Source organism: Thunnus maccoyii, chromosome 12 (genome assembly GCF_910596095.1).
Source record: "Thunnus maccoyii chromosome 12, fThuMac1.1, whole genome shotgun sequence".
In the NCBI taxonomy this organism is placed as follows: domain Eukaryota; kingdom Metazoa; phylum Chordata; class Actinopteri; order Scombriformes; family Scombridae; genus Thunnus; species Thunnus maccoyii.
In genome coordinates, this window is record NC_056544.1 from 1,590,602 (window position 1) to 1,615,320 (window position 24,719).

At 39.2% G+C, this 24,719-nt stretch overlaps 2 protein-coding genes and 2 long non-coding RNA genes across 5 annotated transcripts in view; 2 read left to right on the forward strand and 2 right to left on the reverse strand.

Moving 5' to 3' along the window:
* The window catches only part of LOC121909468, a 567,936-nt gene that overhangs the window by 485,938 nt on the left and 57,279 nt on the right, over positions 1-24,719 (forward strand). The window lies entirely within an intron of this gene.
* On the reverse strand, positions 8,335-14,642 carry atg10 (ATG10 autophagy related 10 homolog (S. cerevisiae)). 2 transcript variants are annotated; one of them, XM_042430012.1, is made up of 7 exons: positions 14,539-14,642; positions 11,847-11,953; positions 11,585-11,728; positions 10,080-10,263; positions 9,233-9,330; positions 9,033-9,130; positions 8,335-8,755 (listed from the first exon to the last, which is right to left on the reverse strand). In XM_042430012.1, exons 2-7 carry the CDS (start codon positions 11,949-11,951, stop codon positions 8,632-8,634), a joined length of 753 nt encoding a protein of 250 aa, XP_042285946.1. In that variant the 5' UTR covers positions 11,952-11,953; positions 14,539-14,642; the 3' UTR covers positions 8,335-8,631. The 2 variants fall into 2 exon arrangements, with proteins under 2 accessions (XP_042285946.1, XP_042285947.1); XM_042430013.1 differs by having other exon boundaries at positions 14,401-14,613.
* Positions 14,130-24,713, forward strand: LOC121909456. The gene is made up of 4 exons (XR_006099436.1): positions 14,130-14,282; positions 22,432-22,597; positions 23,795-23,856; positions 24,427-24,713. It is a non-coding gene; the product is annotated as an uncharacterized LOC121909456 (long non-coding RNA).
* LOC121909441 (choline transporter-like protein 5-A) overlaps positions 21,321-24,719 on the reverse strand; it is a 54,090-nt gene continuing 50,691 nt past the window's right edge. The window contains exons 19-22 of the mRNA XM_042430001.1: positions 24,408-24,478; positions 24,168-24,256; positions 23,793-23,877; positions 21,321-22,581 (exon numbers count right to left, since the gene is read on the reverse strand). Of these exons, the coding sequence (XP_042285935.1) occupies positions 22,481-22,581; positions 23,793-23,877; positions 24,168-24,256; positions 24,408-24,478 (346 nt within the window). The 3' untranslated portion in view covers positions 21,321-22,480. The remainder of the gene's footprint in view (positions 22,582-23,792; positions 23,878-24,167; positions 24,257-24,407; positions 24,479-24,719) is intronic.

Below are 24,719 nucleotides of genomic sequence, written 5' to 3' on the forward strand. Positions count from 1 at the left end.
AGGAGGTCACTAACTAAAGTAGAGATACTGTATGTGAGTCAGGTTGAGGAAAAGTGTCTAAAAATAACATTTTGAACAGTTAATTCAGTGTAAGTCCATTATGTCTTTGCTATAAGACCGGTCAACTAATACATCCTGATGCACAGAATGAGAGCTTCTGGGTTTTTCCTGAACTTTCAGTCCCACTGGGAGCTCAATAGCATGACATCACTGGTTGGCAGTGGTGGATTTTCTTACCTAAGCTGCCCTTCTGTCTGACTTCACTGCCAGACATGCGCCATACACACAATGCTGCTTAATTGATGGCATCACTTAAAAGCTTTAGTCCACTGAAGTTGGCATCTAGTTTAATATCCTAAGTGCCCTGGCCCGTCTCACAAACTCCCAGAGGTGCCATACCCAGAGACTCAGTCAATATGGGCTGATGGACGTCTCTCTGCTCTCCCTCAATGTCCAAATATGTTAGCCTGAAAAGTCAGGACTTCTCCTATCCAGCAAGGTGTGTGTCTCAGAGAGCTGACATCAACAGATAATGAGACATGACAAACCTTTGGTTCCAAACCTGGATCACCTAAATAATATCACCAATATCAAGTGTGCTACAATGGTTGGCAGATCCCTAGTGGCCCAGGTACCACACTAATCAATATTTTGATACTAAATCAATATTTTTTTAGTGTGGAAAATATATATTTTTACCCAGTTGTTATTTTAGTTTTTCATTTTAATCACATTATGGATTACTTTATAAGGAATTGCCATGATCAAAATGTCTAATATCTAAAATACAATAAAAAAAGGTAACAATACAGTTGAAATTAGTAACAAACATAGTCATGTTGACTTTTATTAGAAAACATTATAGGCCCTTTTCACAGCAGACATTTAGGCTGCATTTACACTGCATGTCTTGATGCCCAGTTCCGATTTTTCTGCCTATATCCGATTTTTCTGACCACCTGTTTACATTTACTTTTACAAGTGACTGATATCTAATACCTGTGTTTACGCTTGCTTAACACTTGCCCACATGCGTAAACAAGGGTTTGGTTACTGAAATGGAAGTAAACAATTTGTTTTTGTTTTTTTCAGCAGACAGTAGCTGTGCCAGCTGTGCATGTGAAAATAACGTTATATGTCATTAAAATGCGAAAAGGTATAAGATGATCGCATTTTCAATGACGTGTGAATTGCAATGAGAGGGAATATCCCATCTGTCTGTTTATATGACAGTCGCATTGGCAGATATATTACTATCAGATTTATTTCTACATATGATTGATGCCTGAAATGGATCTGAGAGTATCTGATTCTGTGTGCTTTTTTCCTGTTTACACGTTCATAATACATATCTGATCTGTGCCACAGATGTTACTAATAACATTACTGATGGCTCTGTTTCATTCAAATGTCTCAATAAGCCATGACAGTGAGCCAGCATTCACAAAGCCAGGAGCCTGAAACTGAAGCAGCTAAATGGAATTCAGCCATTATTCATTTCATATCATTTGCACCTGTGCTTTTCTTGTTGGCATGTCAAATATCTTCTGTGAAGAACTATGAAAAACATGAATTGCATGATAATTTCACACATTTCTGATTAGTTTCTGTTAACAATTGAAAACTTAGTTTTTAGTAACAAAAGGCTCTCCCGTTATATTGACAGTAAACTTAATAGCAAAATACACTTCAAAGTTTTTCATATTGTTTTTCTTTTCTTCCCTGTGAAAAATGTGTATTTTATAATACATGTTGTTTTGCTGTCTGAATAAATCTTGATAGCCTTGCTTGCACCAAAACCTTGTGTGTTTCCAAATGAATTTGGTTCACAGGTAATTTTCACAGCAGACATTTTAAACTGCCATAGCAAGAACAGCACAGGTGGAACTGATAACATTAATGATGACTCAGTTTTCGCAATTGTCATCATTTGCTAAGCTCTTATATCATACTTCTTCCACCTGCAGCCTTGTGGCACTTGGGTCAGGGGGAATGAGGCATACAATCATGATGTGCATATATGTTGAATTGTTAACATGAACCCAGTAGTGTGACTTTTGAATGTCATGTATGCTTAAATGGCATAGCAATAGCATGGAGCCTGCAGTCATTGAACACTATATGCTTAAATGCTGGCATACTCTAAAACACAGTTCAGGTATGATAGTAGATAATAGAGGTTTGATCATCACATCAGATTACATTGTGTTCAAAGGCCACTCAATCAAATTTTGAAATTTGCATTTGCTATTTTTCTCTTGTCTTATGTTTATCAAACTAAATATTGAGAACACAACTTTTTTTAACTTTCTTTTTCATTTTTTTTTTTTTTTTTTTAGCATTTTTCCTTTCAGTCTGTCACCAATTTTGAAGTATTTAATGCACTTCTTCTCATTTATAAATACAACCATCAGCTGGGGCAGACAATCTAGATTGTTACCTTTTAGTGCCCATTTAACCACTACCTGCATATATTTAATCTATCATTTATTACTGGCGAGATCTCGAATGTATGGAAATCAGCTCAGGTGTTTCCACTGCATAAGGGGACTTCCACTGATAACAGGAACATCAATTGCCCAATTTCAAAAATGTCACCCCTTGCAAAAATTCTCTCTCTCTGGTTAATAGGCAAAGACATGCTTATCAATACATGTCAATACCACTGCATTTTACTAAACAATTTTTTTTTTTTTGTCTTTGGTTTGGATGTTTTTGCTCAGACCTGGTTTCATGCATATTTATCTGATAGAACACAGACTATCTGCATTGATGGACTCAGAACAACCTCCCTTTTAATAACCAGTGGAGTTCCACAAGGCTCTGTGCTTGGTCCATTATTATTTACAATCTACATAAACAATATTATCCAATACAGGCTTATAATATCCATTGTTATACCAATATTCACATGGCTCTTCAACAACTCAAGACATGACTAGATTATTGAATGTTGATGAGAAAAAATGAACACTAACTCCATCTTAACATCTTTCTGCATACATACACATAATGGTAGTGAAACTAAAAACCATTGTACAATTGACCATGTCTGTGTTTCACTATGGAGATATCCTATATTCTCATGGTGCTCATTTCACCTTTAAACTACTTGATACCACTGTGCCCTGTTTCACAGGAGATATATGTCATAGTCATCACTGTGTACTATATGAAACAATAGGCTGGTCCTCACTACATACACACACTCATCATTTTTGTTCAGAAATGTCTCCTATCAAAGCTGTCTCAGTATATCACATCTCTCATTTCCAGTTTTAAACTACTATTCATCAGTACATGTAATGATTTACATAGTACATAAAAACTTGAAAGTCTCATTCCATTTGATGAATTAAACTTTTAATTAATTACCTTTTTAGAGATGTGTTTGATTGTTTCTGATGCTGTCTGTATGTGCTTGTGTTTTGCTGTGTGTCTACAGCTGTACTCAGGTCTGTCATGTAAAAGAGATCTTGATCTCAATGACTACCTGATTAAAGAAAGGTTATAATAATAATTAAAATATATATATAAATAATAATTTTAAACTGTACAGATTATGTAAGTGGCAGCAGTGTTTTCTCTCTTCTGCTGTGATGGCTCTGACCCCGTTCACCCCTCTCTGTTCTCCTCTCTGTCACATGTGATCTGAGGATCTGCTACAGACCTCCAAGCTGACTCTCTTATGTAATTCATTCAAGGCTGACAATTAGCTATAAAAAGCATACATCTATCTCTGCTCTCACTAAAAATGTCCACTCCTGATTCATCTTGCACTCTGTCATTCTCGTTCTCTTCTTGCTAAGAACATTTAGTAGTTTCACAGAATCAGGTGAACCAGGCTCAAACAAAAAAAGTTTTCATTTGTAAAATACATGTCTATAGTCATGGGAACAATCAACCATGTCATATTTTGTCATTAATTTAGACATTGTCATATTGAAGCGGTGTATTACAGGCCTGTAGGTTATTTATCTAATGCATTTGTGACTATGCAGTTGAAGTGTATAGTAAGCCAATCCACTCCACTGAATGTACACATAAAGTCCAGTTAAAATTCATATCACAGTTCGGACACACAAATAAAATGGTGTACAGTAAATATAGTTCACTATATAGTAAATAACTCCTGATTATGTCATGGTGATTTCATTGGGTTTATATTAGATTGGGCTTGAAGACTAAGACTGAGAAATATGGGGCCTGACCCATACTCGGCCTCTGCTGCTTTGACTTAAACCAGTTTTCGCTTAATCTGTCTCTCACAAGTGCCCTTACTTTAAATAAGGGCAATACTGAATCACTAGAGTCCCTGGTTAAACCTGTGACATGATATTTATAGTGAACATTATGTGAAAAGCTGCACTTGAAATTTCAACATTGACAGTTGTCCCAAAGTTGTCCCAAATGGAATGGCCAAGTGAGTTTGCAGAGCATAATTAAAGATCTCCTCCAGACATGTTTTAAGACATACGGACATACTATGCACACACACACACAAACACATATGTGTGTATGTATGTATGTATGTATATATATATGTGTGTGTGTATATATATATATATATATATATATACAGTGCTGCTTGAAAGTTTGTGGACCCTTTAGAATTTGCTCTATTTCTGCAATATGACCTAAAACATGATCCGATTTCCACTCAAGTCCTAAAACTAGATAAAGAGACATCAGTTAAACAAATGAGACAAAAACTTTACACTTGTTCATTTATTTATTGAGGAAAATGATCCAATGTTACATATTTGTGCGTGGCAAAAGTATGTGAACCCCTAACATTATCAATACATTTGAAGGGGAAATTAGAGTTGAGTGTTTCAATCAATGGGATGACAATCAAGTGTGAGTCTGGGTGGCCCTACCTTATTTAAAGAAGAGAAATCTGGGTCTTCAATGTCAAACTCTGAGTTTCACAATACAGGTATGTGGAAGTGTGTCATGGCTCAAACAAAGGAGATTTCTGAGGACCATAGAAGAAGAGTTGTTAATGCTCGCCAAGCTGGAAAAGGGTTACAAGACCATTTCTGAAGAGTTTGGACTCCACCAGTCAGCTGTCAGCAGGTCATATACAAATTTAAGACATCCAACACCATTGTTGCCCTCCCCAGGAGTTGTCGAACAACAAAAATCACACCAAGAGCAGGCGTGTAATAGTCCAGGAGGCCACAACGGACCCCAGGGTAACGTCTAGGAAACTAAAGGTCTCTCTTGCAGTGGCTACAGTCAATGTTAATGAGTCCACCATCAGGAGAACATTGAACATTAATGGTGTGCTAGCAGAGTTGCAAGGAGAAACCCACTACTCTCCAAAAAGAACATTTCTGCCGTCTACAGTTTGCTCAAGACCACGTAGATAAGCCAGAAGGTGATTAGAACAATGTTCTGTGAATGGATGAGACCAAAAGAGCCTTATCCTATCTGTGAAACAAGGGGGTGGTAATATCATGTTTTGGGCTGCTTTGCTGCCTCTGAACCAGGACAGCTTGCAATCATTGATGGAGCTATGAGTTCTGAGTTGTATCAGCAAATTCTACAGGAAAATGTCAAGGTATCTGTCTGTGAACTGAAGCTCAACAGAAAGTGGGTCATGCAGTAAGACAATGACCCTAAACACACAAGTCGTTCTACCAAAGAATGGTTAAAGCAGAAGAAAGATAATGTTTTGGAATGGCTGAGTCAAAGTCCTGACCTTAATCCTAAAGAAATGCTGTGGAAGGACCTGAAGCATGTAGTTCATGCAAAGAAGCCCACAACATCCCTGAGTTGAGACTATTCTGTAAGGAGGAATGGGCTAAAATTCCTCCAAGCCGATGTGCAGAGCTGATAAACAGTTACCGGAAATGTTTGGTTGAAGTTTCACATGCTTTTGCCTCCCACAAATATGTAATATTGGATAATTTTCCTCAATAAAGAAATGAAAAAGATGAAAAAAGTGTTTTTGTCTCATTTGTTTAATTGGGTTCACTTTGTCTAGTTTTAGGACTTGTGTAAATATCTGTTCACATTTTAGGTCATATTTATGCAGAAATACAGAAAATTCTAAAGTGTTCACAAACTTTCAAGCAGCACTGTATTTAAGTACAAACTGCAACAAAAGTCAGCACACCCTTCATTAGTGAGACTGTTATTTTATTTTTTATTTTTGTCTTTGATTTTGATGACAGATTGGATCCTCCTGGGCAGGGATGATACCAGTCTAGAACAAGTCTGTGGAGAGATGTTCTACTATTCTTCACAAATGATTCTTTTTAGCTGCTCTTTGCTTAAAATACCTTACTCTAAAGGCGTTCTATTGGATTCAAGTCTTTTGGACTTGGACAACTTTTTTCTTCTTTAAAACTTCTGTTTTTTTGCAGTGTGTTTCAGATCATTGTCATCTTGGAAAATTCCTCTCCTGCTGACCTTCTTGAGACTGGGAGTCGTCTCTCATTCAGTATTTAGGTATACAAACTTGCATTCATAGTGCCATCTATAAATGTCATCTCCACTACACCTTTTGCACTCATGCAGCCTCATATCAGCACACTAACCCTCCATGTTTCATGGTCAGCACTGTGCAGTCAATGAGGTAGTCCTGGCTAGGTCCACGCCAAACATGCTGGACCCCATCTGGTCCAAACTAATTAATTTTGGTTTCATTTGACCAAAAAACGTGCTGCCAATATTAATCAGGTCTCTTTTTTTTACGTTCTTTGGCAAAGTTTAATCTTGCAGTTTTGTGCTGTTTTTTGAGCAATGGTTTATTTTTGGACGTTGTCCGTAGAGGTTGACAAACACCAATTTCCACAGATAATCCTTGTGCCAAGTCAGAAGCACTTACCTGTCTGTTTTTCGATGCAAGGTTGCATAAGTAGCGAATTGTGTGTGCCGTCATTTTTCAAGGACAGCCACTGTGCCTTCAGTTATTGGTAGTATGGGTCCTCCTGTACCTCCTAATCACTGCTGCATCTGTGTTTTGGCTTCTGTTCAGTAGCCTACTAATGATCTTGTACCCTCTCCCATCTTTAAGAAGTCAATCAGAACAATCAGAAAATAATGTTTTATTGATCTGATTCACTGGCTTTCCCCTTTCTACCACTCCCTCTTTCATTCATTCTCTAGCTCGCTCGACCACAGCTGCTCTCTCTCTCTCTCTCTCTCTCTTTCTCGTCTTTTTTAAAATGAGTCAGGAAGCCGACAGCAAAGCCTAACTTTACTTTTAATGTTATCAAATGAAGAGAAATGTCCTCCCCTCCTCCGAGTAATGTCTTTGTCCTCCCTCATGGCAGGGTTTTACAGCTCTGATCAGTCTGATCGCCAGCTGTGATTGGCCACCACAGTGTGACGTTGGGTTGTGTTCCTCCAAAAGTTGACTCTGGATCAACTTTCTTGCCGCAGGCCGGTGTGGCCAAAACCCCCACGCACTAACCCCATTCAAATGAATGAGAGGACTGTCATTTTTGCTGCACCACCTGATTTGGTCTGAATACGGCCTCAGGGGGATCTATTGGCAGAGAGGGAATATTCATAAGTATGTTTTAATTAGTGTATAATCTCCTGAAAATAAGAATTGCATTTTTGTTACCTTAGAATCAGCCCTTTATAGCTACATAGGGAGTGGGTCCTCTTCTACAGAGGCTGCCATATTGCACCATTTCTACAGTAGCCCAGAACAGACAAACCAAACGCTGGCTCTAGAGAGGGTCTTTTCCATTTTTTGCAAGTTTTGCAGCCACTGTAGGTTCTTCTACACGCTTGGAAGGGGAGGGGTTGGTTGCAATCTGCAACCTCACTGCTAGATGCCACTAAATCCTTCACACTGGTCCTTTTGGACGTCACAGGTGTTCTCATTTTTGTTGAGGTTGTCCTTTGAGGCCTGTATTTTCAATTTAGTCTATCTAACCTGTTTTTAATTACAAATAATATCAAATACTCTACACTCTACCTTAAATTTATTACAATTATTGTAACAAGATACAATGATACAATTTTGAATCATTTAACAATTTAGTGATATTGCACAGGGTTGTTCTCAGTACAGTATACAGTATAACAAAACTGAATATCTTTATATATCTATATATCATCTAATGATTATTGTTGTTATATTATATTATATTATATTATATTATATTATATTATATTATATTATATTATATATTTTCAATTATCTTGTTAAAAGTTCTCTCCTCCGTCTCCCTCATCACTCTAAAGTCCATTCTCAGAATATGTGCACTGAAGGCTTCAAGTTACACATCACAATTGTGTAAGTTGCATAATGGACAACGATTAGCTTCAAACTGTGTAAATACATAGAGTACACATAGCTTCCACAGATGTTGTACAAATAATTTACTCAATGAGATGTCTTCAGTTTACATGATCTGTACAGGATATGCACATTTGGCATTGTGCTGGCATTTAGTGTTTGTTTTGTCCTTTGTATATCCCTGTCATTAAAAACAGATGAAGACAACAGGTAGAGAAAAAGTACTGTAAGTACACACTATGATGCCGAGCATGGCAGCTGGATTGACCTGCAGGGGCCCAGGGCTCTGGGGCTACAATGAGCTTCGGGTCCCTATTGACCCCCACAGTCACGATGATAGAAAGTGAAGCAGAGCAGCTGGAGTCTCAGTCTGGCTTGGAGCTGCTGGGTGAGGTTGCATGATGGAGCTGGATGGAGTACTTCAGAGGAATGTCCAAACCCACCAGAGGACCCACTACACTGAGCCACGTCAACACATAGTTCACTGGCCTGTCCACACACACACACACACACACAGAGTAATATATATATGACAGGTATCCGACAATACTGTATTGTGTTTGGTTTCCTTATTCACTGAAGCACAAGATACTATATCCTCGTTTTGATTGGTTGTTGCAAGAATGTAGTTGCAAAACTAGTGTTAACTTAATGCAACTGCTCTAAGTTGCGTGAAATTTTTTCAGGCCCTGACAGACAGGAAAACAAAATTGAAATTCAGCTACATCATTAGATTTTCGGGGAAGTGAGTGGAACATGATCCTACCTGTGTTGTTCCTGAGCCGCCTGCAGCACAGGCCTCATGAAATCCTCTGTTCTACAGGGGTGGAGCATAAAGAAAGGCTGACCTAGCAGGGGATGCTCCTGACAGACAGACAGACAGACAGATGGACAGAGAGAAGACGTACAGTAAATAAGTTACAGTTCAGGGAGCTCTCAGTCCTGTAACAAAGCTGCAAGTGTTACCTGCTGGGTGATGGTATTCAGAGGACTGTGCTGGAGTCGAAGCCTGAAGTTTGGATGCACAGAGCTCCACACCTCCTCTAAAGACAGGCTCTTCCCCTCTGACAGAGAGACACATGACGAAGATGATGTGACAAAAAAGTCAGACAGAACAGATACAGATACAGTACAGGACATCCTCACATAATACTGGCATGACAGCGGAGCTACCACACCTCCATCCTGCTGCAACAATCTGTTCTTTTCATTAGATACTGATGATAACTTACTCTTTAAAATGTGTTTCATAGCAGAGGTAGGCCACCTCACATGAGACAAAGACCACTTCCATTAACATTCTAAAACATTAATAACTATTCAAAGAAATAAAACATTAATCTTTTAGAAAAAAAAGCAAAGGTGCTATGTCACATAGTGAAAGTGTAGCTATTGTTTAGGCTGTCATCTACTGACTAAATTGATCATAAGGCAAAATATATCAGAACTTGGATAGATCTTAGATAAAACTCTCGTAAATATACCCTAACCTGAGCCCTATGCTTTCTAGGTAATGTGGTAATGAAGTTACTGTCACAATTTGGATCTGACTTATCTTTGGTCTTATGTCTCCAAACCTCATTCCTCCAGCCAATAAATAACAGCTATATGTTTCTCTGCTTATCCTTGTCTTGTTTTAACTGTTTGTCTGGTAGATATTTATCTTCCTGTACATCTCTTCTCTGCACTGTGTATAACTAACAACTTCTTGTACATACTAACAGCATAAGTGGATTCTGATTCTCCTGCATTCAGCAGCACAAAAGCAGCGACAGAGTAACAGAGTGTGCAGTGACTCTCACATGTAACTAACCGAGAGTGAAGGCTCTGAAATAGAGCACAGGACTGCTGTAGCTGCAGGAGTACAGGATGTGATACTCATATTGAAGCACCTGGCTGCTGCCTGCAGCCACCACACAGACGCCGTTGTCTTCATCATCATCTTCATCTATGTCACCTTTGATGATATCAGCATCACCAGAAGCAGCCAGAGCACACTGTGTAGAGGAGAGACAGTTCACTGTGCATCAGATCTGTCAGTGTTATCTTTGGCTGCTTAGAAGCCTGCAGTTATTCTTCTTCTAGACCCATAAAAGGAAATGGAATGCCTTCATTATTAAAAGGTGTAGAGTAGGGATGTCAACAGTTAACCAGTTACACATGTTGGTCTATAGGTTAATTTGCATACACACTCCGCTAACGGTTAGACAATGACATGTTCACAACATCAGATATTCTTTTTGAATGGTTAAAGTACCAATGTAACACTGCATTATGGCTTGTTTGTAGCATTAATGTCGCTGGACTAGTGAGTGTCTTAAAGTCTGTTCGTAGTGAGTGTGTTAGAGTCAGTCAGCACTAAAAGTTTTTCATTGGTCCAGTTTATCCTGCAGGAGTTTCTGAAGGCTTGTGTAACGTATTTTTCTGCCATGGAGGAAATAAATTCATGACGAGTGCAAACGAGTCCAAAGTGTTTTCCGACATCTGTACTACAGAAATGGAATACGTCAAGATGCCAAATACCACTGTCACAGATGATAAGGAGCTCAAAAAGACAAACAGCGAGTCTTATAAATGTTAACTGCCGGAGAAAATGATTGTGAGTATGTAACTATACTATGATGTAAGTTATATTAATAAAGTAACGTTATTTTTCCAAAAACAGTTGTTGAAAAAGGTGGTGGGTGGTCTTATAATAACGGCTTTATATTCAGGCCAAAAAGGTACTAGCACTGTGCTGTACCATATTAAGAACAGGCAGAAAGTGTGATGCGCTCCGGTCCAACGCCATAACCCAATTGGTGTGCCAAATGATTGAGACTGATATGCTGACAATCATTGTGGTAGAGGGCGAGGGATTGAAAGACCTAGTTTTGTACCTCGATCTTGAGTATGTTATGCCATCAACAGCTACTGTGACTAAACACGTTGAAAAACACTTTAAGTAGAAGAAGGATGAGCTAAAAGTTCAGCTAACCAGAGCAGACAAGCTAGCTCTGACCACCCACTGCTTGACAGCTCTCACAAAGGAAAGCCACATCACAGCTTTTCTTAAAAATGAACCAGTCAGTTATTGGTTAATGGATGTTGGTCTGTCGAAAGCAAAATAAACCAAAACTGACATCCCTGGTCTAGAGATCTATGCAGGTCATTAGTTTCATATTTTAATTAAAGGTTTGTTGTAATGTGACTGTTACAAGTGCTGACAAATTTCTGATATTCAGTGTTTTTTGGTCAAGACAACGCTGGAAAACAAGGCACATGAAATAAGATGGATGTCTGCATGTTATTCTACAAAAAACCCACTCAGTGGTTCACCTGTTCCTTCTCCTGATCAGGCCTGGAGTCACAAGAAGTGTGAGTTTCTGAGTTTGACCTGGATTCTTCCTGGTCCCACTTTGTGCTTGCATCGATGAAGACTGATCTGACAGCAGTCTTCCTCAGGTAGCCCTCCTCTGAACCCTGAATCCAGACCAGATACTCACATCAGTCACTGTTCGACCACAGCAGACTTTCAACTGTGTTTGAATTAATACAAGCGACAGGGTCTGCCAACCATGACCAGTACAGACCTCCTCACCTGGATTGGTTCCCAGCTCCAGCCGTCTCTCAGCTCATCCGACTGCTGCAGGAGGAGCTGACAGCACTGATGGAAGTTCTCCTCATCCAGCAGGCACAAGCTCATCCCTGCACAGGAGGCACAGGGGAGAGTAAAAGAGTTAAAGGATACGTTCACAGTGTGTCTTAAAACAACAGTCGTGTCCCCATATGAACACTGAGAGTCACTGAAACACAGAAGCCACAGTCCCTATGCTCTAGAAAAGTTTACCATCCTCCAGCTTGTTTCTCTGATAACTTAAGATCCGGACATGCGATGACTAAAATCCTTCATTCAGTCAAAAGATATAATTGAGAAGGACCAAGATCTAAAAAGTGTATTGTAAAAATGTAGCTTAAAACTGTCAATTTATGACAGCTTCTGGCAGACAACCATGAGCAAAGGAGATATGATGCCATTGACAGGCAACCAAATGAAACGGACCTTTTAAAATTATGGATTTCCCTGGGTTTGACCATTGTTGGAAACATTTGGGATAATGTAAATACACAACTCAATAATGCCATCAATAGGCACAATGGTATGGAGGACCACAGGGGACACAGAAATAGTAATAAAGCATTTCTTTAATTAATAATTAATTGTACAATTAAAAACAGAAATTAATAAATTAGTTCACAAATCAATTAATTAATCCATAAATGAACAGACTAAATTACAAAGTAATTCATTATTTGATATTTTAATGGGCAATAAAAAGAAGAATTATAATTAAATAATTATTCATCAATAAATTGTTCAAATTAAAAAGGGATTTACAAAAACAACTTTAAAATAGTCAGCTTAAGTGCTAGCTAACGCTAGCTCTCCTGAATCTGCTGGTTGGTCTCAGTAACTTACAGAAGAAACAGTAACATGATGTCAAATATCAGCATCATAACTCTCTGGAAGGCCATGGAGTGTTTGCAAAGTGCTGGGAGCAACAAGTGCAAATCTACAAGCTGCTGCCGAGACAACACAATCCTGAAATGTGTTCATGCTTATTAAACTGTTGACAGACATCTCATGATAGCCAGATATTAAAGTTAGCTGAGTAATGTGAAGTCACACAAGGGCAATGCTAACAGCTGGGCTAACTCATCTTTACTGAGGTAACGGTGTGTGATGTCTCGGCAACAACGTAGCCAGCCCACATTTGTTAGAATAAAGCCTGAGTATCACTACAAACAATCAAACCACGGACATAATGTGAAAGCTTGTACTGACAAGACTCAACAGAGCTTTTATTACAAAAGCCAGGAGCCACTCATGGGAGGGGGAGCTTCCGGGGGAGACTGATTTGCTTTGTTTTAACAGCGCAGGCACCAAAAGTGTCACAGAAATTCTAAATGGAGAGGCTAAATGACTCAGCAACTCCAATAGCGAATAGGAAAAAGGAAAAGCAGCAGGGAAATGGAAATGCAAATGAGAAATGGAAATGCCCTTTTAAATGCCTGATTAAAATCTGTATTCTTAATTCAGTTTTTGAATTCAGTTCTGTATTTCTCTTTTTTAAAACTGTATTTTCAAATAGATTTTGAAATTCCATTTTTTATTTAGGAATTCATTAATGTATTTCTAAATGATGTACTTAATAATATTTTTCAGTTATTTTTGTAAATCCCTTTTTAATTTAAAAAAAAATATTGATGGATAATTATTTCATTTGTAAATGATTTTTATTTTTTTTATTTATGGATTAATTAATTAATTGATTTGTAAATGTATTAGTTTCTGTTTTTAATTGCACAATTACTTATTAATTAAAGAAATGCTTTATTAATATTTCCATGACCCTTGTGGTCCTCCATACAACAGAGAGCACTTACTACTTAACCAACCTGGATTTGGAACATAAAGAAATCTAAATGGCACTTGTACCACACATTGAAACTTATAACTCCAGTACAAACTAGAGGTGTGGAGGAGTTTTAATGATGTGAGTGTTTACCAGACGGGCAGGGGTGAACAAAAAGATGCTACTGAGTTGTATTGTGGGATATGTAGGATCTTCTGTTTTTGAAGCTTGATTCACACTAGGGACTATAAAAGTCAGGATATCTCCGGGACCATCTTTTTGTGAGCCCACAAGTGTGATACTAAATTAGTGTGGCACCCTTTCAAGTATAAAAAGTAAAAGTACACCTGTTTGGTACTGGGACTGTCGAGACCATAGAAGGTATATAAAGTCTATGGTCGACGCAGTTCCGGATGGCTCCCATAAATCTCACCTTCGTGTCGTTTGACAAGGTAAGGTTTAGTAAGGTAAGGTGTATCAGACTACCTACTGTCAGGTAGAAGTAGGTGTTTTTATCCTTTAAGCCTCACGGGGCAGTAATGAGCACATCACGGGTTGACGCATCAGAACGAGGCGAAGAAGACGCCGCACTCAAACTTATTTGATATGTCAACACAATGGTAAGATTTATGGTTTAACTTAGGTGTTTTCAAGCAGTATTTTTCATTTTTACAAGAGAAAATACTTTAAGGACAATGTGGTTGGTTTGACAAATGTAAGCCTGGGTAAACTGCTCACCTCCGACAAAGAGCAGCACACAGACAGGAGGTTCCTTGTTAAACGAAGCCCGTTAGACACACGAAATACGGAGAAAATACATCGGAAACTAATACTATAGTTCGCTCTTCTGTCCTACAACACAAGCATATAACTTACGGCTTAACAGCTGGTACTGAAGGAGCAGTAGGTAGCAAGCAGCTGACTGAGAGCTAATGTTTCTCTTCCGGGTCGCGAGATCACGTGACTACAGGCGTCAGTTTTTGAAATTATTATATTTTCCTGTTAATGAACAAATGAATACCGGAAGGCTTTAAACTGTCAAACCTGCCCAAATGCCAAGGAAACGCTTTCATTATGTGTATTTTAATAAAATATGGTTTGTGTCCTTCGACAGTCTGCTGTTTGTCTTTATAACCACTAGATGGCAGCAAATAACACGTTAGAGCTGCAGTGGCAGCATCACAGCAACACTAGACTGTATGAGAAATAACATTAATATGGGTGATTTATTCTCCAGTATTCGACATTTCCTTCCACTGTAAACCAAGCTGCTGCTCCCATACTGAGATCACAGGCATCATTAACACATTACAGCTGCAATATATCACATAGTCTCCACATGTTGGAGATATTTGTTGGGAGTTTGGCTATTGCTGCATACGTTTTTTTTTTTTTTTGTTTTGTTTTTTGTTTGTTTTTTAATTATTTCGACCACATTCTATATTCAGAAGATCAAAATTTGTGGAAAAAAGCCAAACAATATATTTCTTAACAAAAAAGCTGTTTAAAACATATAACTTTTGTAAGCTTTACAACATATTTATTGAATTATTTCTTCTTGTTTTATTACAGCCTTTAGTCCCAGTGGCGAGTTTATAGACACAAGTTGTATACATAAGGTGCTGTTTACTTGCTCTATACTTGTCCCAATAGAGCATATATATATCTTTATATATATCACACAATCTGTTTTCATCACTTCCTATTGTTGTGCGAAGTGGAACATTACACCCTCTGTCATGACAATCTTAATATTGTGTAGTGTTGATGCTCCCTTATTTTCTGGTCTTGTGGTGCAAGTTATGTTATGTTTGCAAATCACAAGCAGATGATTTCTCCTTATGTGTGTGATGCAGTAGGATTTAAAGATTAGCAAGGATTTTAAAATCTGTGAACTAAGTCTGGAATAAGGTTTTATTTCAATAAAATTTGTGTTTTAGGTTAGTTGGGATGGTCAATAAGTTGGTATAAGTGGCCAGTGAAGTTTTTTAGTTCAATAAATACAGTAGATAAAGCATTTTAAGGGTTTATCGCCTGATGCTTGAGTCTATGAAAAAAGTGACATACTGTAAGTGCAACCAATTAGGCGAATTTAAGTCATTTATGTTTATGAGTTGTTGTGACTTCCTGCATGTACCAAGTGGTGACCTGGATTTGTTTGCAAGCAGAGCTACATTATCAGATGTTAATTCACTGTTTGCTCACTGCTGATTAAGCTACACCACTGATGATATCCTGATCCTTATAAAGTTAACTCTAAAATAAGAGTTAAATATTAATGGTGCTGGTTGAAATGTTGGGAGAAGAGAGAGAGTCTCACCCCCTCCTCCCCCACCCCCTCTCCCTCCCCCCTCCTTTTTTATCTCTCTCAACCCTACCGGTCAAGGCAGATGGCCGCCCACCTTGAGGTTTCTACCCGTTAAAGGGGAGTTTTTCCTTACTACTGTCGCCAAGTGTTTGATCATGGGGGATTTGTTGGGTCTCTGTAAATTAAAGAGTACAGTCTAGACCTGCTCTATGTGAAAAGTACCCTAAGATTACTTTTTGTTGTGATTTGGCGCTATATAAACAAAAATTGATTGATTTAATTGATTGATAGAGAGAGAGAGAGAGAGATAGAGAGAGAGAGAAAAGGATATGATGTGAGTTTTCAAGGAAAAGAAAGACCGTGTGGAATTGCAAGATGTGTGAGGTGACATGGTGTCAGAATTGACGGACTGAATGCTGAACGGAGATGGTTTTGGACCAATGGAGCCTTTGTAAGGAGCCTGTATGAGCTAGCTCAGCATTGTGAGTTTGCAATAAACAAGGATGAGCAAATAAGGGATAGAGTAGTCATCGACATTCAAGATAACAAAGTCTCTCAAAAACTACAGCTTGAGCCTGAGCTTCAGTGACTCTACTAAGACACAAGATGCAGCAACAGACAAATGGGAAAAGGATCAATAATGGACACAAGTGGCAGAACAAACAAAAACATGGTGAGTCGAAACAGAACACATGTTCACGGTGCAACAGAATGCATGAAAAAAGTGAACTCTGCCCATGATGCAACAAAAGATGCAGAAATTGTAAAAAAACGGGGCACTTTGAGGCTGCATGCAAAACTAAAATGTTGAAAGAGGTAATGGTAGTGGCACCTTGAGAGACAATTTTCCTTGGGACTTTGATAGAGACAGAAACTACTGTGATAGAGCAATCTGATTCAGATGAAGAGCGATGAGTGACACTACCGGTAAGTGGCAGTCCATTCGAGTTCAAAATAGATACCAGGGCTAACATCACCATAATTTCTCAATGTACACACAATAGATAGCCACAAAGCCCCTGGCTGATAAGAACCAGATGCAGTGCCACCAGCCCAGGCAGTGACAAAAATATGCATACTGACAGTCATGAAGGGGCCGTTCACACAGAACCTACTAGGGAGGTGTGTTGCCAAGAGAATGGGCCTTGTAATGAGAATTGATGCAGTCAACACAGAGGTGTTCAGCAACATATATGGGGATGTAGGGATACTGAACTGTGAACCAGTCAAAACTGAGCTAAAGCCAGATGCTGAGCCTTTTGGTATGGCAACACCCTGGAGGACATTACTCCAAAGTTAACTGGTACCACTGTGCATTGCTTCTGGCAGATTCCTCTTGACCCCAGTAGCCAGAAGCTCATCACGTTCATGACGTCAATGGTCAGGTTTTGCTTTTGACGCCTGCTGTTTGGGATCTCTTCAGCTCCAGAAATTTTCCAGAGACTGATGATCTGCTCAAGGATCACAAGGGAGTCGTTGTGATGGAGGACATCCTGATGTTTGGGTGGAGTGAGGAGGAACACAACTTACATTTGAATGCAGTCTTAAGGACCATCAAGCAGTATGGTTTGAAAATTAACAAAGCAAAGTGCCACTTTGGCAAGTCTGAGATACACTACTTTGGATACATAATCAGTGCAGGGACATAAAACCTGACACAAACAAAGTGAGGCAATCACAGAGTTGCCAAGTCCGACTAATGTCAGGGAGCTACGCCAAATACACTCATCAACCACCTGGGGAAGTTCTTAAAGGGGATCTCCAAGACCAACCACTACAAAAAGCCAAAGCTATGCTCTAAACAGCACCAGCACTTGCCGACTATAACCCCAACTGCCGAACCGTTGTCAGTGCAGATGCAAGCAGCTACGGCTTGGGAACCACACTAATGCTCATGCACTCTTACAGAGACAGAGAAACAAAACTCACAGATAGAGAAGGAGTTTGCTACTTGGCAGCAGTGTGGTCCTGTGAACGGTTTGCACACTTCATACAAGGAATGGACAGTTTCTGCCTCCAAACAGTTCACAAACTGTTAGTACTGCTGATCAGGATATGAAAAAAAGACAGATTTCTGTTTATTTGAAATGCACTCTTAGTTTATTCTGTTTGGGTTAAGATAAATTTAAAAAAAGACCATGTGGAATTGCAAGACGTGTGAGGTGATTAACGTGACAGTAACATTTAAAAAGACATTTTGAGCAGAATATATGATAGAGACCACCAATAGCTTTGGTAGTTTTAAGAAAGTAATAGCAGGAACTATTTTGATTTATACAACACAAGAAATATGTATATGTGTACTGACTCAACACATCACATCACGAATATTGTTGAAAAAGCTCAGACAATTTCCCAAGGATTTAAAAGTTGATTTTCTGAGTTGTTGAATTTCTGTTGCTGTTGTAGATACTCCAGCTCTGTAGCGAATTAAACTGTGGGACAATGGTGATCAATTAGCACTTCATTTAAAGCTGCGGTAGGCAGTGCTGCACTGCAGTGAGATGGAGGTGAAGGTAACTTGGTATTAAGTAAATTGATATCAGTAAATCACTTAACTGGAAGTGGTGGATTCAGCCACCTCACGTATCAGTCTCTCAGTTTTCTCTGGACAGAGTGCTCTTTAATTCTTCTTTAATGAAAAATGGGAACTCCAATACCCTGAAATGCTGGAATGTGATGTCAGTAAAACAAACATCACATTCCTCTTGTCCTCCATAGTCTTTTTTTGTCAAACCCGGTTGGTCTAAGATGCTTTATTACAACTAGTACGCCCAGAGAATAGGAGAAGATTTAATCTTGACTAGCTTTGCTTTCTCTGGAAGTGTTTCCTTACCACAGTTTGATATATGTTTCATTTTTAGATAAGCGTTCCCAGAATTAGATGATGAACTCTTCTCTGTTCTCACACTGATGATGTCAGAGGGCTGTGATTAGTTGATTGCAATGTTGATCCAGGAACACATCCTACTTGGCTAAATCATGTTGTGCCAGCTTCTTAGACAGGGCCACCTCCCAAGCACCTGAAGTACCTCACTAAAGCTACGGTACAAATGCATCCTTTCAATAAAGTGTATGAACTAATCTTGCCGTTAGTGTTCAAGTGAAGCTAACAAGTTTGCTAACTTACAGTTTGACAAGTTTGTAAGCTGCATTTCCCCTCTTCAATAACTTTGTAGTGGACAAAATGGTGTGCAATGGTGAAAGAAATGTTGTGTTTACTATGGACAGAGACTTTTGTTCCCTGACTTCAGCTTCTTAGACAGGGCCTCCTCCCAAGTACCTGAAGTACCTCACTAAAGCTACGGTACAAATGCATCCTTTCAATAAAGTGTATGAACTAATCTTGCCGTTAGTGTTCAAACGAAGCTATGCGATGCAGCAAGGTTTCGCTGTCCCTTGCATGACAGCAGAACCTTTCCAGGAATAGCATTTTCTCATCTATGGAGCTACAAAAGCCGCGACAATTCATTGAAGTGGTCACATTAAAGTGATAGGTACAGTAAGGAGAAATTCCAGGAGCCACAGTGACTTGCTAGCTCTTGGCCAGCCAAACCAAATAGCAAATTAGATGTTAGCTCAGCACCAACAGCAGCTCCCCATCTGCTTTATGGTGTGCCTGCTTCAGTGAATTGTTGCAGTATTTGTAGTTATCCTCCATAGCTGAGGTAATTCTATTCCTGGAAAGGTTGTCATGCAATGGACAGTGAAACCCTGCTGCATTGGCCGGGAATTGAACCCAGGCTTCCTGCGTGGCAGGCGAGAATTCTACCATTGAGCCATCGATGACAGGGGGAACTATGCAAGGATGAAGACAGTTGGACAGTTTCTAGTCTATATACTTCAAAGCTCAAAGCAGAGGTGCAGCCTGTGACATAATCTGTTGTGTTTACTATGGACAGAGACTTTTGTTCCCTGACTTCAGCTTCTTAGACAGGGCCTCCTCCCAAGTACCTGAAGTACCTCACTAAAGCTACGGTACAAATGCATCCTTTCAATAAAGTGTATGAACTAATCTTGCCGTTAGTGTTCAAACGAAGCTATGCGATGCAGCAAGGTTTCGCTGTCCCTTGCATGACAGCAGAACCTTTCCAGGAATAGCATTTTCTCATCTATGGAGCTACAAAAGCCGCGACAATTCATTGAAGTGGTCACACCACAACGCAGTTGGGGAACTGCTGTTGGTGCTGAGCTAACATCTAAGTCGCTATCTGACCCGGCTGGGTGCTAGCAAGTCACTGTGGCCCTTGGACCTCCTCCCTACTGCACACCGTTTTGTCCACTAGAAAGTTATTGAAAAGTGTAGAGAATGAATTGAGAAAGTTTAACCTCTATTCCCATTTCTCACGCGCGGGAACTTTGTATGTATGTTCAAGACAGTGCAGGATGTCTCAGGCACGTTTTGAATGGGTTCATCCAATCAACTTCAGCTCAGCTCAGAAGTGTGGTCTCCAGATATTCTGCGCGAAGTGTTTAGGGACCATTGGTAAATTGTAGTGTCTGCCAATGGCCTGCCTGTGAGGCATTTAGGGAACGTTGATAATTATAGCGTCTACTGATAGCCTGCATTTGAGGCGTTTAGGGGACAGGCACTGTTCTATCTAGGTATTGAGAAATCGGCCCATTCTGTACAGGCACAATTTGAACGGGCACTGCTTTGGATACATAAGGGTTTCATTTTTCATTTTAAGACACCCAAATGATGTCAGTGAAACATCTCAACAAATTAATGCCATGAAATTCTTGTTCATGTTCCCCAGAGGATGAAGCTTCATGACTGGTGACTTGTATCCTGAAAAACCAGAAGGAGAATCTTAAATTGTCTGCAGAATATGGGCTCCACACAAAAAAAGAAATACCACACAGTTTGAATGGATTTTATTTATTTTGTACAAAACTCATACAATAGGCTTGAACCACTCACACATGTATTTAGTTTGTGTCAGAAAGAAGAGTCTAAATATCAGGAAAAACAAATCAGTTGTTAAAGTGGGCTCTTGCGAGGCTCTTGCATGGCAACAAACATCAGTTTAAACCCAATGATTATATTTATACTGCTGCAGTTGGATAAATCATTTAAACCATGATAGTTTGTACTAGTATTTCAAAATGGAGAGTGTCAACTTTTACAATGACCCAAAAAACAAGTTGTTTCAGTAAATACACTGGATATCTACATTGTTTACGTTCTATGATAAAAATAATTAAAGCCTCTTGGTTTTTCCTTATGTTTTTTTCTATGAATGCCTTTCCTTAGATGTCTACAAATGGTCCTCCTGAGGGAGCTGGTCATGTGATAAGGACGGGCCAATGAGCCGTTATTCATCTCCTGGTCGAGCACTGTATAAGGACACACACGCACACACATTTCCATGCATTATTTGTGACAACATACCTTTCTCTGAAGCAGACTTAAACCTCGACCTTAAATATTCAGCGAATCATATTTGCTGAATATTTAAGGTGCAAATGTACAAATGTCCTTATACTGTACACTAGTTAAATAATAAAGTCATATCTGAGTAGTTTCCCCCTTTATATCCAAATATTGTGAGGGGAAAAAAATGTATTGCTTAGACACATGGGCCTTATGATGTATCTAAAATTACTAACAGAAACATAAATACGTGTGTCATCAGTATGGGTGGCTGTGGAATTGTTTTGTGAGGCATATAAGCAAAGCTCTTTATGTCCTGGATTTCTTGTTCTCAGATGAATCCATTAGTGTAGATCAAGACTCATTTTCACTGTAACTCATTTTCACATACTTTGAAGTTTTTGCAAAACACGTTTTCAACATTCAGCCAAAACACACATCACATAAAAGGTATATTCAAAAGTTCTAAAGAGGTTTTCCAAAATGATTACAAAAATGGTCTTCTCATGTATTTATTTTAGAGTTTAAATATTACTTCTTACTTCCTAGGACCCTGCATGTCAGACCAACAATTGCACTCAGAAACACTGTGTTGGTGCTGCAGGGTGCCACTGCAGAGGCCTTCAGCAGTAAAAACACTGCCAAAAAACTTCTCCCAGTATCACAGCTCCTTACATTGTTTTACTGTAGCGCTATTGAAAGTCTGAATGTGGTCTTAGAGTCACTAAATAACAGACAGCATCAGTGATGATAGTAGAAAAACCAGAGTAGAGAGAAAACAAGCAGGCAAAGTTGAAAGCATGCAAATCATAGAAGATCTCATTGTTAACCCTGTATGGCACACATGTACAGTCATGTTTTCATGGCTGAGTAAGAAAGTTCACAGTGTCAAGTTAAACAAGTTCCATGTCAGTGTAGATCCAGCGTGTAGAGGTAAAAGCTAGTAGTAAAATGTAGTGAAGTGTTTTAGCCATAGGAGAGCAGTGGGAACAGCAAAGAGAAATGTCTTTTTTTGCCTCAGCAGATCAAGAGTTCAGGGGAGTGTAAACTGCTTGTGTCCTGTTTCTTTCTGTCCTGTCTCTAGGAGTTACAGAATGATACAGACTGACCAAGCTGCTTGCAGATGGAGTCTTTCAGCGTGAAACTGAGCTGGATTTTCCCAGAATTCTGTGCAGCTCTGGGGACATGAGGAAAGGTTTTTCTGAGCTGCCATCATTCCTCTCCAAGTCGTCACCTGGTTGGTTCATGAAGTAAGTGGGAGGATTGTGGAGAAGTATGGGAGGGAAAGGCAGGTATGGATGGATGATGAATGATAAATGGGTGAAAAGTAGAAGAGCAGGGATAGCAGGGAGATTATAAATGAAGAGACAAAAGAAGAGGTTAGTAAGAGTGCTGTTAAATAGCAATGTGCAGAAGATTTAAACTTCATATGATTACACATATGCGCAGGAGTAATTTCCACTGGGGATGGGGGGACATGTCTCCCTCACTTTTCAAAAACACATTTTTCTCCCCCTAACCTTTATCTACCTTCAGGTTGATGGAAAATCTCCAAACATTGTCCCGTTACTGCCCTGTCACCAACATTCAGATAAGAGAAGATCTGAGTTGATAAAGATGACGACACACTCAGTTATTATGCCACGTTCATGCCATATAGAAGATATCATTATTTCATGTTTCCAACTTATAAATAGCTTTCACATCAACATCCAAGTTGTAAGTATGACTGGGAAAATCTGATTTTCCTGAAAGCTCTGATATGTCGACTTGTTTCTTAATAGCATGAAAGTGCCTGAGAACCAAACAAACATGGACGCCTCACATCAGCCAAAGACTGATGTTAAAGGTGTTATATAGTCAATGCACAGTGTGTCAGTCTTTACACAACCAACTCTGTAATCATACATCATTATGATGATGTTAAAGCTCGGAAATCATGACATGGGAATCTTTCCATCTCTAACATCACATATGACATTAAAGGGAAAATTCACTGTGAATATGATGATTTCTTAAAACTAGGTCACCTGTGTAGTAGAAACGTGCAATTATTTTTGAAATTGGTGCCCTATGACTAGAGAAGACTGAAAAAAAGGCTTTAGTTTGCCCATACCGCTCTAAGGGGAACAACCAGAATGCACTGCACACATCCTGTCCAATCATCTACTGCCGGTGTGTTTACAGAACACAGGTGGTGAGTACAGAGACAAAGTTTCAGAGACAAAATTAGTAAGCAGTGTTATATCTCTTTACTGAGACTTATTTTCATCTACAAAATGTTTTTTCTCATTGAGTCTGGTTATATTATAGTAGAGGGGTTTGTCAGTATGGATCTGTTTTGTCAGGAAGGTTTGGACAGATTTGGACAGTGTGATTTGGTCCTTTCTGTCACCACTACTGCCAGCTGGATGTAATGTTTTGTGCTGACAGTGTTGTACTTACAGAAGCAGAGGAAGAGCGTGTCAACACACATGGCATAGACGCTGAAGAAACCATGAGCAATCAGGTAGGCACCGATCACGACTGTCTGATGTGAAAAACACAACGATTAGAAAAACTACTGAAGACGCTGCTTTGAAACCCTTTCTGATTACAGATTACACAGAACTGGTGTCAGTTGTTTTAGTAAAAGTAAAATAGGTCATGGGATTACTAAATCAAAAGATCATTTTGAACCCTTATTGGTTTTAACATGCCTCTAAAAATAAAAAAGGGAACCCTAAGGCTTAAATGTTAATTAAAGTTAAAATGTTTAGAAACATTGTTTTTCTATGTCCAGTGTTGTAAGTAGTGTTTGTGTGTGATTGTGACTCGGACCAGTAGGGGGATCCAATAGTAGTTGAGATTGGGCACTTCCTCCTGGATAACAGGAATTTCCCTTGTGAAGAAGAGGAATGCTACCACACCTGAAACACACGCACACACACACACACACAGACAGACTGTTTTACATTTTGCTGCACCAGTAGTCACCACTCAAAAATATACTGCTTGTGAGAAATCACACCAGTATCTGTATAAATGTAAGATATGTGTACAGTGGCCTTGGTGACTTACCGACTCCTCCTGCTATCAGCACTTTACCCAGAAACAACAGAAAGTCAGTCACTCTGTCAAGAACTGCAACCCTGCAGAGGACAGACAGAGATGACACCTCAGACCTGCCCCTCTATAGAAGGCCTCAAGAGACACCCAACCAGTTAGGATGTAGATGGATGTCATCACACAAAACCTGTATACAGTGGCAGCTGCTAATTACTTAATTGTGTGAGCAAAATAATAGTTAAGCTCCAAAACTGGCCATGTCTGGATCATTGTGTGCTCCAAATAAAGATATTTAAAACAAAGAAAGAAGGATGAACTTGTCCG